Source organism: Sciurus vulgaris (assembly GCF_902686455.1).
Source record: "Sciurus vulgaris genome assembly, chromosome: 9".
Lineage (NCBI taxonomy): Eukaryota > Metazoa > Chordata > Mammalia > Rodentia > Sciuridae > Sciurus > Sciurus vulgaris.
In genome coordinates this window covers 32,190,293-32,209,488 of record NC_136469.1, presented here as the reverse complement: position 1 = coordinate 32,209,488, position 19,196 = coordinate 32,190,293, and the positions used below count along the sequence as shown (strand labels likewise).

The following is a 19,196-nucleotide window of genomic DNA, read 5'->3' as shown; positions in this document are numbered from 1 at the left end:
AGGACAAAAATGTTTAAAATTATATTGAGTGTATTTCCAATTGAAACCTCAATGAGTTTTTGGTGGAATTTGACGAACTGATTCTGGAAGTCACGTGGAAGAGCAAAAATCATGAAATAACTAAGACAATGTCAAAAGAACAAGTAAAATATTTACCCCACTGGATCTGAATTTATAAAACTTCTGTAATTAAATCCTAGCTATTTGGGAGGCCGAGGCAGGAGGATCACAAGTTTAAAGCCAGCCTCTGCAACTTAGGGAGGCCCTAAGCAACTTAGCGAGTCTCTGTCTCTAAATAAAATATTAAAAAGGCTGGGGACGTGGTTCAGTGGTTAAGTGCTCCTGGGTTCAATCCCTGGTACAAAAAAAAAAAAAAAATCTGTAATTATGACACTATTGTATTGACTCTTTGATTAACAAACAGACCGGTGGGAAAGAATAGAGAATTCATCCCACATAAATGGAGACATCTTGTATGATAAATGGGGAAAAGATATACCATCAGTAAAATAAGATTCTTTATCCACTCAATATATCAAAGATGAGGTGATTTAAGTAGGAAAATTCTTGAAATCTTACAGAAGAAAATGTGAGGGGGAAAAAAAATCAATCAATTGATTATATAGCATTGAGGGCAAAGAATGATTTTTAAACAAGAAAAGCAAAAATTAAATAAACAGATCTACAAAGCTATATTAAAAATTTAAAAAGGAGCCCGAATAACCAAAAATATGTGAAAAAACATACTCAGCTTCATCAGCCTGAGTACTTTGAAGAAAAGCGGGTAATATCTGATGCAATTGGAGGTGTGCTCACGGTGAGCCTCTTGGTTCCATTTCTGCTGTGTACCTCAGAGAAACTCAGCTATGTGTAGAACAAGACATGTAGCAGAATATTTGTTGAAGAATTGCTTCAATTGCTGGCATCATGTGGTGTTTTATAAAATACAGTGAAAGTGACTGCACTGGAGATGTGTATACATGATCCTGGAAAAATCTTGAAGTGAAAAGGGCAAGTTACAGAAGATAAAAAGAATTCTACTCTAACAGTGGTTCTGAGTTCATTGTGTCACCTCTTTCCAGATGTTCCTCTGATCACCTCCTTGATCAGGGGGCAAGTTCTCCTTTCATGTCCCTAGGCCCACATCCTGATTTCTTTACCTGTAAACATTCAGAAGATCTTTCCAACTTTTCAGGACATGTGAACAGTGTTTTGGAACAGTGCTTTTGCAGAGTTAATGAGCCTGCTGCAGCAGAGCTAACTTTTTTAATTTAATTTTCCTTTTTTCAAAATTGATACATTTTACTTATACATAATAGCAGACCTATATTTAAATAGTTATTCTTTCTCTTTTTTTATTTTATCGATTTTTTTTTGTTTATTTGTTTTGTTTTGTTGTCTTCCCATTAGTCATTGCTTTTGCTTAATTTACTCTTTCTAGTCTCTCAGTTTATTCTAATCTGGTCCCAGGAAGGAAAGTAGCTTTTGCAAGCATGCATTCAAAGATCTTCCCCTGGTTATTAGTTCAGTTAGGCCAGGAAGATCTTTGTATTATATTTTTTCCTGTTTCATTTTGAGCAGGGAAAGAGAACATGGTATACCTATGAAAAGCAACAGGGGTGGAGAGGAACACATACACACACATACTTACATTGGGTTATAATCCTTCTCTAATACCGTTATTTTAAAACAAGCAAATCCATGCTGTACATATTTATGAATGTATGCAATAGAAACCTAAGCCCTCACTTTAGTTAGTCAAGTGGCTTTCTGTGGAGAAGGAAGAGAAGAGAGATCTGGAGGCATACGTAGGCCTGCTGATTTCTTTATACTTGGCCATTTCATTTAAAATCTTGAGGAAACATTAAGAATTGATCCACCTGGCTTCCAAAATAACACTCAGGATGTAGCAATATGAAAATGCAGTCATATATGTTGCTTTAGTTTTTACTTTATCTCATTACAAAATAGAGGCAACAACAAAATATAGTAGAATAAAGTAACAAGATAAGAATTAGTGAACTGGGAATGAAGATTTGAATCATATTCATGAGAACACTCCACAGTATTCTGGTGAGACTAAAGTGAGTGCATTAAATCACAGAAATCACAACTAATAAATGTTATGTAATTGCCTGCTCAATATCTGAGTTTCTTAAAGGCAGGAGTTCTTTTTTATTTGCCTTTATGTATTCAATAATTAACAAATATCATTCAATATTAGTAACTCAGCAACTGTTGAATCAAAGAATGGAAGACTTTATCCACTCAGGCTTTTCCTGAGTTTTAAATCATTGTTTGAAGTATTCAGACTTAATTGAAGAATGCAATCTGCTACTTAACTCAAAACCTTATGGTATCAATCTGAGTTATAAACATCTATATGAACTTATGATCTATTTTAGTGCCTATGTGTATCTGTTCTCTGTCCACTGAAAAGGACAGTAGAAATGATGACCAAACTAGAAATAATGAACATTCCCCAATAACCAGAATATGGTCTCCCTTAATCATTTTCCACTGAAAGGAGAAAATGACTGATTCTGGATGTTAGACTGATTCAAGAAGTCCACAAGAAGAGCCTGCATGATTTTGCTCTACCAGTTATAAAGAGGCTATGAAGACCACTGGAATCCTGTCCAAAATGTCCACGAATCATCTTTAGATGATCCCAGTGTTCAATAATATGAGTACCAATGATGACAATAATGGCTATATGTTGAAACTCATCTGTTTAATTTCATGCTTAAAAATTCTTAAAATGAAGACAAAACTTTACTTATCATAGTTGGAATATTGGAGGATATTAATGAACCCACCCATTGTAGTTAAAAGTTTAGTAATGAACTGTTCCTCTGGGTTATCAAAAAATAGGTGAAAGGTGATTTCTTTTATTGAAATATTCCAGCTCATAAATGAAGAGCAGATAATAAAGCAGAATATTAATGTTGTATGTTTTGCAATCCTTGGTGAATCCATAGATCTAGGCTATGAATCAACAGGGTCAACATCAAAACCAAAGGGCAGCCAAGCAGATGCCTTTGAAGGAAAGCACAGCACTTCTGCTGTTGTCTGGCCAACACAAATTGAATCAGCTTTCTAGATCCTCCTCCCCATTTGACAGCAGACCGAGGAACTTATTAAGCCATGTACTAGTGATGCGACAACCAAATTTAGACCATGGAAAACTTCAGGAGACGTGATTCAGCTTCTTCACCTGATGAATTACAAGTGCAAAATAAAGAGATGCATGGCAGGAATGCATAATTTGAAGAAAAATGGAATATGCAAACTTAATTTTGATGCTAATTTGAAGAAACAAACAAATATGTATTTATGGGACAATTGGACATCTGAAAACTTCCTGGATATTTGATGATCTTAAAGGACCATTATTATATTTTGAAGTGTTTCAGGGTAGTGCTATTATTTAAAAACATTCCTTAACTTTTAGTGGTGCATGTTAAAGTGCATACAGAAGAAATGATATGATTTCTGGATCTTGTTCAGAAGGAAATAGGGGGTGGGAAGTATACAAATGAGGAATAGATGAATTAAGATTGTTCATGAATTGATAATGATGGAAGCTAGGTTGTAAACACAAGGAAGTTAATTATATCATTTTATCTACTTGTTTAATATGCATGAATATTTTTTAAAAATTTTGTTGTTTCTTGTTAGTGGTCTTCTTTTTAAATTTATTTGAACAGATAAAAATTGTAGCACATGACATTTTGATACATCGTGTAAGGTGTTCAAAGTGTCATGGAACTTAAGGCACATACATATTGCAAAGGATCATAGACTTATTGGATTAATTAGTTTTCTGCATTGTAAATTAACATTTGTTTCTTAATTTGCATGTGTGTAGAAGATTATTCTGATCACTTTAAGATCGATGCCAACAATGGTGAAATAAGAACCACGACGATGCTTTCACATGATTATCGACCTTCCTACAGGATGACAGTCATCGCCAGTGACCAGGGAGTGCCTGCCCTTCACAGAGAGGCAATTGTTAATATTCAGGTAATGTTGCCACCATAAAGTGTGAAAGAACATTCTGAAGGTTTCATTTGATTTGTATCCAAGTGTGCAGAGTGAAAATACATTCGATACATGAATACCATTTTCAGACCACTTTGCACATATATATTTATTTCTTCGTTAGCACTAGGAAATGATTTAAATCCCGATAACTTTTAGAATTAGTTTTGGACAGTTCTTGACAAGATATTCATCACTCCATGAGCATTTAACTTTGCTTTGTTTATGTGTTTTCTTTTATTATATCCTAATGGCTAGGACCTGGTAAATTGGTAGGAGAAATCTGTATGTAAACAATGGCCTTGTGATAAACTACATAGTGTTTTGAAATCTTTAAAGCTTAGAACAGTTGCTTAAGATCTGTATTTTAAGGCTTTACAAGTTCTGTGAAGTCTTCATAGTAAGAGAAAATCATACCAACCGAAGTTAAGACCATGTGACTGCATTGGTAGATTTCTTTATTGATGCACATGATAATCAGTGATATTAATATATGTATGTAATCAAGAATATATTTCCCAACAGTTCTGTTTTCAGATTATATTCTTTATAGATTAAGGAAATGCAGGTTAGGAGAAAAATCTACATGGCTATACCTCAATTTCTTTTTTGTTTCAGGCAAAGATACATGACATTTACATGTCCAAAGATGCCATTATTGATAAATTGATTTCTAGTATTTAGAGTAATTTGGAGAACTAGCTACCCCACATTCCCTTTGAAGAATCATAAGGTTACATTTCAGCTTAACCATAAGGGCTCACAAAACTATCATTTCACACATTGCAAAGAGTGGAAAATTATGTCATTTCTTATCTCCTAACTATTATGCAATTTTTAATCTTCTGAGGCATATTGGAATTACATCATACAATGTTTTCTGAGCAATTAACATGCATATATTATACAAGTAGGAATTAATTTTCAAACTAATATTGTAACATGTACTGGTATTTAATATCGTTCATATTTTGTTAACTGCTTTAAGATACTGCAAACTAACAGCTCCTTTTTATTCTTATTTCAGGTGATACCACTCTACAAAGGGAGAGTTATCATATCTCAGAATATCAGACATTTAGTTATAGCAGAAAACTTGAAGCCTGCCAAAATAATGAGCTTGATAAAGTCACCTGATCACCTTCAACAACATCATAATGGAAAGCTGCACTTTAGCATTGCTGTGGATGACAAGGACGGTCACTTCGAAATCGACAGCTCAACGGGAGACTTGTACCTTTCCAAGGAACTTGATTATGAAACGACATCTCATTATCTTTTCAGGGTGATTGCTGAAGACCATAGCAAAAATCCTCCCCTGAATAGCACTGTCTTCCTAAGTATCGATGTGGAAGATCAGAACGACCATTCTCCATCTTTCCAGGATGAGTTCATTGTCATAAGTGTAGAAGAGAATGTTCCAGTAGGGACTCTGGTGTACGAATTCAATGCCAAAGATGGCGATGGTAGCTTTCTGAACAGTAGGATACAATACTTCATTGAGTCCCACCATCCTGGCACGAATCCATTTCTCGTCCACCCCTCATCTGGCTCATTAGTCACTGCCTCCTCGCTGGACAGAGAGAATACTCCAGCTGTCATTCTGACAGTGACCGCATCCGATCAGGCTGTGAACGTGACAGACCGGCGCTTGAGATCACTGGTGGCAAAAGTGGTGATTTTGGATGTAAATGACCATAGTCCCACTTTCACGACTTTCCCCATTGCCTGTGTCCGAGAGGATGCCGTGGTGGGCTCCGTCGTGCACCATGTAAGTGCTCAAGATCCAGATGAAGGAAGGAATGGAAAAATAACCTACAGCATCCTCTCAGGAAATGACAACATGACCTTTGTGCTAGATGAGTCATCAGGTACAGTGATCTTTGTGTCACTTTAAATGTTTTCTATTTTATTTTACTGTAGCAAGAAAACTTAATGTGAGACCTACTCTCTTAAAGTTTTATTTGCACAATATGTTATTCTTGACCATGGGCGTCATGTTATACAGAAGGTTTCTAGAGCAAATTCTTCTCACTTAGCTGAAACTATGATTTCTTCCTGTTTTTCCCTCCATCCAGTTAGACAATCCCCTTTGTTCTCTGTGATTCTATGAATTTGACTATTTCAAAATACCTCCTATGCATGGAATGATCAAATACTTGTATTTCTGTCATTGGTTTACTTTACTTAGCATAATATCCTCGAAGATCATCCATGTTGTCACATATTAACAGAATTTCCTTCTTTTTTGAAAACTAAATAGTATTCCATTGTAGGTATCTTTTTTATTTATTTATTTATTTATTTATTTATTTTTTTTTATTTTTACAAATGGGATACATGTTGTTTCTCTGTACATGGCGTAAAGGCATACCATTTGTGTAATCATAAATTTACATAGAGTAATGTTGTTTGATTCATTCTGTTATTTTTTCCCTTCCCCCCACCCCTCCCACCCCTCTTTACCCTCTATACAATACTTTCTTCCTCCATACTTGCCCCCTTCCCTAACCCTAACTCTAACCCTAACACTAACCCTTCCCTCCCCCCCATTATGTGTCATCCTCCACTTATTAATGATATCATTCGTCCTTTGGCTTTTTGAGATTGGCTTATCTCACTTAGCATGATATTCTCCAATTTCATCCATTTGCCTGCAAATGCCATAATTTTATCATTCTTTATGGCTGAGTAATATTCCATTGTATATATATACCACAGTTTCTTTATCCACTCATCAATTGAAGGGAATCAAGGTTGGTTCCACAGTCTGGCTATTGTGAATTGAGCAGCTATGAACATTGATGTGGTTGTATCTCTGTAGTATGCTGATTTTAAGTCCTTTGGGCATAGGCCAAGGAGTGGGATAGCTGGGTCAAATGGAGGGTCCATTCCAAGTTTTCTAAGGAATCTCCACACTGCTTTCCAGAGTGGCTGCACTAATTTGCAACCCCATCAGCAATGTATGAGTGTACCTTTCTCCCCACATCCTCGCCAACACCTGTTGTTGCTCATATTCTTGATAATCGCCATTCTAATTGGGGTGAGATGGAATCTTAGGGTGGTTTTGATTTGCATTTCTCTTATTACTAGAGATGTTGAGCATTTTTCCATATGTTTGTTGATTGCTTGTAGATCTTCTTCTGTGAAGTGTCTATTCATTTCCTTAGCCCATTTATCGACTGGATTATTTGAATTCTTGGAGTAGAGTTTTTTGAGTTCTTTATAGATTCTGGAGATTAGTGCTCTATCTGAAGTATGATTGGCAAAGATATTCTCCCACTCTGTAGGCTCTTTCTTCGCATTGCTGATAGTTTCCCTTGCTGAGAGAAAGCTTTTTAGTTTGAATCTATCCCAGTGGTTGAATCTAGCTTTTATTTCTTGTGCTATGGGAGTCCTGTTAAGGAAGTCTGATCCTAGACCAACAAGGTGAAGATTTGGACCTACTTTTTCTTCTATAATCTGCAGGGTCTCTGGTCTGATTCCAAGGGCCTTAATCCATTTTGAGTTTAGTTTCGTGCATGGTGAGAGATATGGGTTTAGTTTCATTCTGTTGCATATGGATTTCCAATTCTCCCAGCACCATTTGTTGAAGAGGCTATCTTTTCTCCATTGCATATTTTTGGCCCCTTTGTCTAGTATGAGAAAATTGTATTTATTTGGGTTTGTGTCTGTGTCCTCTATTCTGTACCATTGATCTACCTTTCTATTTTGATACCAATACCATGCCGTTTTTGTTACTATTGCTTTGTAGTAGAGTTGAAGATCTGGTATTGCAATACCCCCTGTTTCACTCTTCCTGCTAAGGATTGCTTTAGCTATTCTGGGTTTCTTATTCTTCCAGATGAATTTCATAATTGCTTGCTCTATTTCTGTAAGGTACGTCATTGGGATTTTAATTGGAATTGCATTGAATTTGTATAGCACTTTAGGTAGTATGGCCATTTTGACAATATTAATTCTTCCTATCCAAGAACATGGAAGAGCTTTCCATCTTCTAAGGTGTTCTTTAATTTCTTTCTTTAGTGTTGTATAGTTCTCATTGTAGAGGTCTTTCACCTCTTTTGTGAGATTGATTCCCAAGTATTTTATTTTTTTCGAGGCTATTTTGAATGGGGTAGTTTTCCTAATTTCTCTTTCTGAAGATTCATCACTTATGTATAAAAATGCGTTGGATTTATGGGCATTGATCTTGTAACCTGCTACTTTACTGAATTCTCTTATGAGTTCTAAGAGTTTTCTGGTGGAATTTCCAGGTTCCTCTAAATATATAATCATGTCATCAGCGAACAGGGATAGTTTGAGTTCTTCTTTTCCAATTCGTATCCCTTTAATTTCTTTGGTTTGTCTAATTGCTCTGGCCAGAGTCTCAAGAACGATGTTGAATAGAAGTGGTGAAAGAGGGCATCCCTGCCTTGTTCCCGTTTTTAGGGGGAATGCTTTCAGTTTTTCACCATTTAGAATGATATTAGCCATGGGCTTAGCATAAATGGCCTTTACAATGTTAAGGAATGTTCCCACTATCCCTATTTTTTCTAGTGTTTTGAGCATGAAGGGGTGCTGTATTTTATCAAATGCTTTTTCTGCATCTATTGAAATAATCATGTGATTCTTGACTTTAAGTCTATTAATATGGTGAATTACGTTTATTGATTTCCTGATGTTGAACCAACCTTGCATTTCTGGGATGAAACCCACTTGATCATGGTGCACTATCTTTTTAATATGTTTTTGTATGTGATTTGCTAAAATTTTGTTGAGAATTTTTGCGTCGATGTTCATTAAGGATATTGGTCTGAAATTTTCTTTCCTTGATGAGTCTCTGTCTGGTTTAGGTATCAGTGTGATATTGGCTTCATAGAATGAGTTTGGGAGGGTTCCCTCCTCTTCTATTTTATGGAATACTTTGAGAAGTATTGGAATGAGCTCTTCTTTAAAGGTTTTGTAGAACTAGGCTGAGAACCCATCTGGTCCCAGACTTTTCTTTGTTGGTAGGTTTTTGATGACTTCTTCTATTTCAGTACTTGAAATTGGTCTATTTAAATTCTGTATGTCCTCTTCGTTCAGTTTAGGCAATTCATATGTCTCTAGAAACCTGTTGATGTCTTCGAAATTTTCTATTTTGTTGGAGTATAGATTTTCAAAATAGCTTCTAATTATGTTTTGTATTTCAATCCTTTCTGTTGTGATATTTCCTTGTTCATTCCGAATTTTAGTGATTTGGGTTTTCTCTCGTCTTCTCTTTGTTAGTGTGGCTAAAGGTTTATCAATTTTGTTTATTTTTTCCAAGAACCAACTGTTTATTTTGTCAATTTTTTGTATTGTTTCTTTTGTTTCAATTTCATTGATTTCAGCTCTGAGTTTAACTATTTCCTGTCTTCTACTACTTTTGGTGCTGTTCTGTTCTTCTTTTTCTAGGGCTTTGAGCTGTAGTGTTAGGTCGTTTATTTGTTGAGTTTTACTTCTTTTATTAAATGCAGTCCATGAAATAAATTTCCCTCTAAGTACTGCTTTCATAGTGTCCCAGAGATTTTGATATGATGTTTCTTTGTTCTCATTTACCTCTAAGAATTTTTTAATTTCCTTCCTAATATCTTCTGTTATCCATTCATCATATAATAGAATATTGTTTAATCTCCAGGTGGTGGAATAGTTTCTGTGTTTTACTCTTTCATTTATTTCTAACTTCAATCCATTATGATCTGATAGAATACATGCTAGTGTCTCTATCTTCTTGTATTTGCTAACATTAGCTTTGTGGCATAATATATGGTCTATTTTAGAGAAGGATCCATGTGCTGCTGAGAAGAAAGTGTATTCGCTCTTGGTTGGATGGTATATTCTATAAATGTCCGTTAAGTCTAAATTATTGATTGTGTTATTGAGATCCATGGTTTGTTTGTTCAATTTTTGTCTGGAAGATCTGTCTAGTGGTGAGAGAGGCGTGTTAAAATCACCTAGTATTATTGTGTTATGGTCTATTTGGTTTCTGAAATTGAGAAGGATTTGTTTGACATACATGGATGAGCCACTGTTTGGGGCATAGATGTTTATGATTGTTATATCTTGCTGATTTATGCTTCCCTTAAGAAGTATGAAATGTCCTTCTTTATCCCTTCTGACTAACTTTGGCTTGAAGTCCACATTATCTGAAATGAGGATGGATTCTCCAGCTTTTTTGCTGAGTCCATGTGCATGGTATGTTTTTCCCCATCCTTTCAACTTTAGTCTATAGGTATCTTTTTCTATGAGGTGAGTCTCTTGCAGGCAACATATTGTTGGATCTTTCTTTTTAATCCAGTCTGCCAGTCTATGTCTTTTGATTGATGAATTCAGGCCATTAACATTCAGGGTTATTATAGAGAAATGATTTGGTTTCCCGGTCATTTGGTTCATTTTTTAAATTTTGTTTATTTATTTGTTTGACACAACTTGTTTCCTCCTTTATTTGACAATTCCTTTAGGATAATTCCTCCCTTTGCTGATTTGCTTCTTTGTTTTTCATCTCTTCCTCATGGAATATTTTGCTGAGAGTGTTCTATAATGCTGGCTTTCTTTTTGTAAATTCTTTTAGCTTTTGTTTATCATGGAAGGATTTTATTTCATCGTCAAATTTGAAGGTAAGTTTTGCTGGGTATAAGATTCTTGGTTGGCATCCATTTTCTTTCAGGGCTTGAAAAATGTTGTTCCAGGACCTTCTAGCTTTTAGGGTCTGGATTGAAAAATCTGCTGATATGCGTATTGGTTTCCCCCTGAATGTAATTTGGTTCTTTTCTCTCACAGCCTTTAAAATTCTGTCTTTATTTTGTATGTTAGGTATTTTCATTATAATGTGCCTTGGTGTGGGTCTGTTGTAATTTTGTGTATTTGGAGTCCTATTAGCCTCTTGAACTTGATTTTCCATTTCATTCTTCAGATTTGGGAAATTTTCTGATATTATTTCGTTGAATAAATTGTTCATTCCTTTGGCTTGTTTCTCTAGACTTTCCTCAATCCCGATAATTCTTAAATTTGGCCTTTTCATGATATCCCATAGTTCTTGTAGATTCTGTTCATGATTTCTTACCATCTTCTCTGTTTGTTCAACTTTGTTTTCAAGGTTAAATATTTTGTCTTCAATGTCTGAGGTTCTGTCTTCCAGGTGTTCTATTCTATTCGATATGCTTTCTATGGAGTTCTTAATTTGGTTTGTTTCCTTCATGTCAAGGATTTCTGTTTGGTTTTTTTTCAATATCTCTAACTCTTTATTGAAATGATCTTTTGCTTCCTGTATTTGCTCTTTTAACTGTCGATTGGTGCGATCATTCAATGCTTGCATTTGCTCTTTCATCTCATCGTTTGCTTCTCTGATCATTTTAATTATGTACATTCTGAACTCCTTTTCTGTCATTTCTTCTGCCATGCTGTCATTGGGTTTTATTGATGTAACCTCTAGATTTGTTTGTAGCATTTTCTTTCCTTGTTTTCTCATATTGTTCAGGTATCAGTGGACCGCTGAGATATTGCAGATTTCCTCTATTGACTTACAATGTCCCTGAAGATTTCTATATATATCCCCCCTTAGCCTTCAGTAGGCTGAAGTCTTGGAGGAAGTTGATAATGCGGTGCTCCACAAGGAAGCTGCCTCTCTAGGAGTGGTGGCCTTCAGGTGGGGTATAATCCCTGCTAGTGGGCAGAGGTGCCTCCACTTGTTGACCAATGGTCATCCAAAGGGGACCTAGTCTGCGGGCTGAGGCAAGGCCTGTTTGGGCCTGAGTCTCTGGTTTTACCGTCCTTGTGGGGAAACCTCACCCAGCAGGGAAGACTCACCCGGTGGGGAGGTCTCGCTGGTCAGTTCCCTCCTAGAGGTTCCCCTCAATTTACAGCTACCGCCTGGGCTGGGCTGCCTTCCTCTGCAAAGTTCCCAGGGGCCCGGCCCTGCCTCCTGGGCCTGGGAACCTCACCCTTCGCAGATGAATCTCCTTAGGCTGCCCCTCCTCAGAGAATCTGCCCGCAGTCCTGGAACCTTCGCTCCACCCTAAGCCTGTCTCTGTGTGGCTCTTCCACCAAGAAGCCTCCTAGATCCTGGGACCCTGCTCTGCACCTAATCACCTGGCTATGCGGCCCCTCCTCTGAGCAGCCACCTGGGGCCCCGAACAATCGCTCTGAGTCCCAGAGACCCGCCACAGGCCTCTTCCTCCAGACAGCCGCCCAGTATTCTGGTGTGGTCACTAGGAGTCCAAGAAACTCACTGCGTGCCTCCTCCTCCCACCAACCACCCGTAGCCCTGGGCAATCACTCACTCCAAGTCGAAGTGACCCTCCCCGTTCCTCCTCCTTCTCCAGATAACCCCCCGGGTGTTCAGGAGCGGTCGCTCTGAGTGGCTCTGAATCCACGTGACCCGCTGCACGGGTCCTCTGGGAACCGCCCAGAGCTCTGGTGCGGCCACTCAAGACCAAGCGACCCACCGCGCTTTTCCTCCAGGCAGCCTCCCTGTGTTCAGGAGCTGTCGCTTTAAGTCCAAACAACTCACCACTCGCCTTCTCCTCTGAGCAGCCGCCTGGAGCGCTAATGCAGTCACTGCGAGTCCACATGACCCGCCACGCTCCTCCTCCTCCTCCTCCTAGTCCTCCGGGCAGGCCCCGGTGTTCAGAAGTGGTCTGAGTCCAAACAGCTCGCCACGCAGCCCCTTCTCTGGCAACCGCCTGTATCTCTGGTGTCGTCACCCGCGCTCCTCTTCCTCCTCCTCATCCTCAGGGCAGGCCCCGGTGTTCGGAAGCGGTCGCTTAGAGTCCAAACAGCTCGCCGCACAGCTTCTCCTCTGGCAACCGCCTGTAGCTCTGGTGCAGTCACTCCGAATCCAAGTGGCCATGTTCCTCCTCCTCCTCCTCCTCCTCAGGGCAGGCCCCGGTGTTCTGAATCCACACCTCCCCTGGGCTCTCCTCGCCACTCCTCCCCTGGGCAGCCGCCGGAGCCCCAGTGGTTGCTCCGAGTCCCAGCGCTGTGCCAAGCGGCCTCCTTTACGGCGCTCCCAGTTGTCCACGTTCACTGCTCCAGCGGGGGGAGGGTTGTCTCGCCGGCAGCTCTACTTCACAAAGTTCCCTGCGTTCCGGGACCACCGTCCCATCCAGAACGCCTTCCCAATGGGTGAGAGTCACCCGGCTGCTTTGAGTTGGTCCCAAGTGTCTCAATACCTCCTCTTTTGAATCCTGAGTCCTGGAGCAACATGAAATGCAGCCACCCTCTAGGCCGCCATCTTGAAAACCATAGGTATCTTTTTTTTAAAACCATTCTGCTGGTGGACATTTGGTTATTGTGAACAGTGTCACAGTGCATGCAGTTATGGTACTATAACTGGACTATGGTACTGGTACTATAACTAGTAACTATGGTACTGGAGATCCTCACTCCAGTTCTTTTGGATTAGCATTCAGAAGTGGGGTTTCTGGCTTGTATGATAATTTTGTTTTCATTTTTAATTTTTTTGAGAAATCTGAAAATGTTTCTAGCTGAAACATTTTGCATTACCACCAGCAATATTCAAGGGTTTCAATTTCTCCACATCCTTGCCAATTCTTTTTGTTTTTTGACCATTACCATCCCATCAATTATAAGGTGATATTTCATTGTGATTTTTATTTGCATTTGACTAATGACAGAAAGCTTTTTTTTTTTCATATACCTGTTGGTCTCTTATATGGCTTCTCTGAAGAAATATCTATTCAAGTTCTCTGTTTATTTTAAGTTTGGTTGCATTATTGTTTCTTGTTTAGTTGCAAGAGTTCTTTATGTAGTTTGAATATTAAGTCTGTGCTAGACATGTGGTTTGCAAATATTTTCTCCATTCTGTAGGTTTTCTTTTTGTTTATTGTGCAAAAGTTTCTGAGTTGGATGAATTCCCACTTTGTTATTTTTGTTTCTGTAATCTGTGCTTTTATTGTTCAACTCATGAAATCATTGCCAAGACCAATGTCAAAAAGTTTTTCCTATATTTTCTTCTAGGAGTTTTATAGTCTCTAGTCTTACATTTGAGTACTTAATCCATTTTGAGTTTATTTTTACATATGGTGTAAGATAAGGTTTAACTTCATTCTTCTGCATGGAAGATATCAAATTTTCTCAGATTTTTTCCTCCATTTCTTGAAGAGACTATCCTTTCTCCATTGTGTATCCCTGGTACTTTTGTCCAAGATCAGTTGACCAAACATATGTAGATTTATTTCTGGGCTCTCTACTCTGTCGTACTGGTATTTGACTGTCTTTAGACCAGTGCTATACTGTTTTGATCACTGTAGTTTTGTGATATATTTTGAAATGAGGAAGTGTGATTCCTCCAGTTGTGTTCATTTTTCTCAAGATTACTTCAGCTATTGTGGGCCCTTTGAGATTCTATATGAATTTTAAGATTTTTTAAAAAATATTTTTATTAGTTGTTGATGAACCTTTATTTACTTGTATGTGGTGCTGAGAATTTAACCCAGTGCCTCACACATGCCAGGCAAATGCTCTACCACTGAGCCATGACCCAGCCCCGAATTTTAAGGTTTTTTTCTGTTTCTATGAAAAGTGTTACTGGAAATTTGATAGGGATTACATTTATTCTGTAGAGCCCTTTGGATATTCGAAGACTTATTAACCATATTGAATCTTCTACTCCATGAACATGGGATGTCTTTCCATTTGGTTGTGCCTTCTTCAATTCTGTTCATCAGTGTTTTGTAATTTTTGGTATAAGATGTTGCTCACCTCCTTAAGTTTAATTCTAAGTATTTTACTCCTTTTGGTGCTATGTTAAGGGGACCATTTTCCTAATTTCCTTTTCAAATAGTTCCTTATTAGAGTATAGTATGCAATTGATTTTTGTATGTTGATTTTATATTCTGTGACCTTAATGAAATTATTTGTTGTAAGAGTTTTTGAGTGAAATCACTATGGTTTTCTATTGAAAAGATTGCAAACAAGGAAATAGTTTTCAAGAAAGATATCTATATCTTTATATATATATATATGTGTATATATATGAAGGATGTATATATATTGTTTTAAAATTTTTGACTTGTTACACTTCTTAGCTTATATAAGATAAGTGCAGAGGTTGTATTTTGAGAACCAACTTTAATATGCCTGTTTGCAGCTAGCTCACATCTCACAGGCTGAATATATAATAGCAAATTTCTTTGCCCCCATCATGGGATCTTGCAGTAAGAGATGGAACTAAATCAAGGCAGTAACATGACAAATCACCAGCATTATTTAGAGACTTAGACACAGAAACTTATCTTTATATTATGCAAACAAATATTTGTAAATAAATGGAAATAATATATACATATTTTAATGGTTGAATTTGTGTGGACATTCAGACTGTTGCTTTTCACATCAATTGTAACCTTTTATTTTTAGAAGATCACTGTCAAATACTTTATGGAAACGTCTCTCACTGTCACTTCAATTATTTTCTGTCACTTTGTTGCCAAAAAACAACTACTTTAAGTTTTGATGAAACTTGATGAAATAGTATATACGTACAGAGAATAGTGTTCTGAATTTGAAATTGAACTTCCCTCTACTTGATTTTCAGGGGACATTGAAAAATTAACACACTACTATCTCATTCTCTATATAAGCCTCAGGAAAAAATCTCAGATGTATACCATTTGGCCCAACAGTTAATAAGAGCATTATTTGGAATGGAACTGAATGTGCAGGATTTGGAAGTCATGATTGTAGTCTGGCTCTATCCTGTTGGAAATTTTCATCAAAATATTTATTAAATCCTGTGCATATGGTTCCATTCTGAGGCATGTGTGAACACCACCTAAATGCCCAACTGACAGGGAGATAGTCCAGACACAGGCTGCTGATTCCTGTTAGAGTTGGAACTCTCCAAGGACCTATTTCAATGATACTTAAAATGTATTCCAACATGGCCAAGGAAGGTCTACTTGAGATTGTTAAAGAGAATGAATAAAATTAGAATTGTGTCTCAGTATCATGGTTTTTGAGCAATTGCAGTGGCTGTTTCAGTTGAGATATTTTTCAAAGACTTAAAATGGTAATAGCCAAATGCATTCGTATGAGCTGCCACTTTTTCCTCTCACAAGGCTCATGTTTCTTATAAAGAAATGGCTTTAGTGGCTGTGAGATATGAAGTGATGACTAATTATTAGAAGACTATTTTTATAGAATTTTATTCCATAAACCTCTTGAATTCTTTGAAGGAAAGTTCTTAAAGGATGAGAGAAGAAATCAACAGTCCTAAAAGAAAAATGTGACAGTTGGAATCTTGCAATGACTGACTTTATGCAGCCCTGTACTCATATGTGTTATGTGCTTCATTGGCAATATGATAAAACCATGTTTTGTTTGTGAATTTTATTGCCTGAATTATAGCACCCTGCTCTTTAATGTTAAAATAAAGGATGGCTAACTCAAAGTAAGTGGAAAGAGACCAGAATTCTTTAATAAAAATCAAACATCTGGCTGGGCATGGTGACACAGTCTTGTAATCCTAGCAGCTCAGGAGGCTGAGGCAGGAGGATTGTGAGTTCAAAGCCAGCCTCAGCAACTTAGTGAGGCCCTAAGCAACTCAGTGAGACCCTGTCTGTAAATAAAATACCAAAAAAAGAGGGATGTGATTCAGTGGTTAAGTGCCCCTGGGTTCAAGCCCCAGTACCAAAAAATAAAAATAAAAAAAACCAAAAAAACAAAAAAAAACCCCACACATCTTAAGTAATATAGTCATACTCAAATTTTAATAACACAAACACTTTTAAACACAAAGTGTCATGTGACATGAAAATATCCATTGCTAATATTGTGAATATCTTTTAGAGTGAGGGAAATGTTGGGCAAGCAAATAATTTTATGTTTTTAATCAGTTTATTATAATTATACATAGCAGTGAGACTCATTGCAGTATGTTTCACACACGCAGGAAACATAATTTGATCAATTTCATTTCCTAGTACTTCTCCTTTTTCTCCTCCCCTCCCTCTCCTTGATCCCTTCCCTCTACTCCACTGACCTCATTTCTCTTTATTTTTCAGTTGGTATATTATAATTATACCTAGAAGTGGGTTTCACTGTGATATGTTTGTACATGCACATTGCATAATTTGGTTGATTTCGTTTCACAGTACCTCTCCTTTCCCTTCCCTCCTCCCTCCCTCTCTCCCTCTGGATCCCCTTCCTCTGCTCCCTCTACTCCCTCTATTTGTGTGTGTGTGGGGCGGGGGGGGGGGGGGGCTGGGGTTTGAACCCAGGACCTTGTGTATGCAAGGCAAGCACTCTATCAACTGAGCTATATACTCAGCCCTCACTTCTATTTTTTGAGGTTCTGTCTTTTATTCTTTTCTTCTCTCTAGCTTCCACCTATGAGAGAAAGCATTCAATCCTTGACTTTCTGAGTCTGGCTCATTTCACTTAGCCTGATGTTCTCGAGTTCCATCCATTTACCAGCAAATGACATAATTTCATTCAGTGTAGACCTTCTAGTAGATAGTAGTAGAGGATAGATGGTTTTTGAATTTTCGTTCATCCTTGTAAATAAATTGACTTTTCTAACTAAAAATGTGAACTTTTAATTCTGGATAATATGTGAATTTAAAGTTGGTTTAATACAATTCATTCTTTAACAATGAAAACTTGAGTTTTTATCAAGTTAAATAAGTTAGGCATAGGTAGAATGAGCATAACCAACCTAAGAAATATTCATAACACACTGCTTTTTTTTTTTTTTTTTTTCTCTTTCAAACCAGGCTTACTAACTACAGCTCATCCTTTGGATTATGAACTAAAAACTCAGCACATTCTGACCCTTCTGGCCCTGGATGATGGCACGCCAGCACGTTCATCATCGCAGACCTTGACAATCACTGTTCTTGATGTAAATGACCATGCACCAGGATTTAAGCAGCACCTGTATGAAGCTTCGGTTAAAGAAAACCGAAGTCCAGGGGAGTTTGTCGTGAAGGTTGAAGCTAAGGACAGAGATTCAGGTAATTTAAGAATACAGAAACCAGGTAGTTAATACAAAAAAGAAAGCACTCAAAAACTATCATCAACATAGTTTAAAGTAGTCACAACTCAAAGCAAATGAACAGTTGCTAGTTATCTCAGACCTCTACTACTTCCTTCATCCAAATACACATAAACACACACATAAAGATAACGTGTGCTTTTTATAGGATTTGCTTATAGGAATCTTTATTATCATTCATATTAAAGTGGTACAGAACTAATTAACATGCAACTTATTGATTTGATCTTGATAGTAAAAAAATAATAGACAAAGAATGACATTTATTTCAGAGTGTAAGAGATACTTTGAGTAAAGAAGACAAGTTGATTTTTGATTTCCTCAATATTTAGCAGAGTTGAAGAGCAGGCATTTGACTGCCTGGGTGTGCATCCTACAATTAACACTCATTTAAGCTGTGCAGTGGAGAGTAAGTCACTAATTCTCACTGTTCTGCTTATGGTAAAACAGGGATAAAAATACTGCCTAATTTATAGTTCTCTTATGAGTGTGAAAGAAATATTACATGTAAAGTGTTTAGACCAGTATCTGATATCATAAATGGCCAATGTTAACTGCCATCACTACTATTATTACTATTATTATTAATATCAACTACAGATTAAAGACAATGACTCAGAGTGAATAGTTACCCTGACTAGGAATTTATAAATTTCTGAGACTTGCTTTTCAATAGCACTGAGTCTTGGCATTTAAGGTTAGGTAACTTTAATAATTACTTGGTTTTTATTTAAAAAAACAATGATTAAAAGTACAGTACAGTGTTTCCTCTTAGCATATTTCTCATTTTTTTCATTAATAACAATAAATCAGTCTTTTAAATTTATATTTGTACATAGCAAGTGACATTATATATCAATATAATATTTTATTCTATTCTTGTAAGAATTGTAAAAGATATTCTATGGAAATAATAGTATTAACAATAATCATATTACCCCCTGCCAACTCGTTAGTCAAAAGACTCCAATTTTCTTGAGCTTTTAAGCTAAATTATTTGGTTATTTTGCATATCTTTCAATGAAATGCATTTTATGTGAATTTGTATTACATGCTAGGAACACAGTTTCAAGAACTAACCATTTTCTCTCTTTTGACCAGAGCGGGGCAGTGTGATCAAAGAGTTTTC

General features: G+C 37.1%; 1 protein-coding gene across 2 annotated transcripts in view; it reads left to right on the top strand.

Annotated features, from left to right (window-relative positions):
* The window catches only part of DCHS2 (dachsous cadherin-related 2), a 260,418-nt gene that overhangs the window by 169,622 nt on the left and 71,600 nt on the right, over positions 1-19,196 (top strand). For both annotated transcript variants that reach the window (XM_079152922.1, XM_079152921.1), the window contains exons 8-10: positions 3,872-4,029; positions 5,075-5,918; positions 17,787-18,026. In XM_079152922.1, the coding sequence (XP_079009048.1) occupies positions 3,872-4,029; positions 5,075-5,918; positions 17,787-18,026 (1,242 nt within the window). The remainder of the gene's footprint in view (positions 1-3,871; positions 4,030-5,074; positions 5,919-17,786; positions 18,027-19,196) is intronic.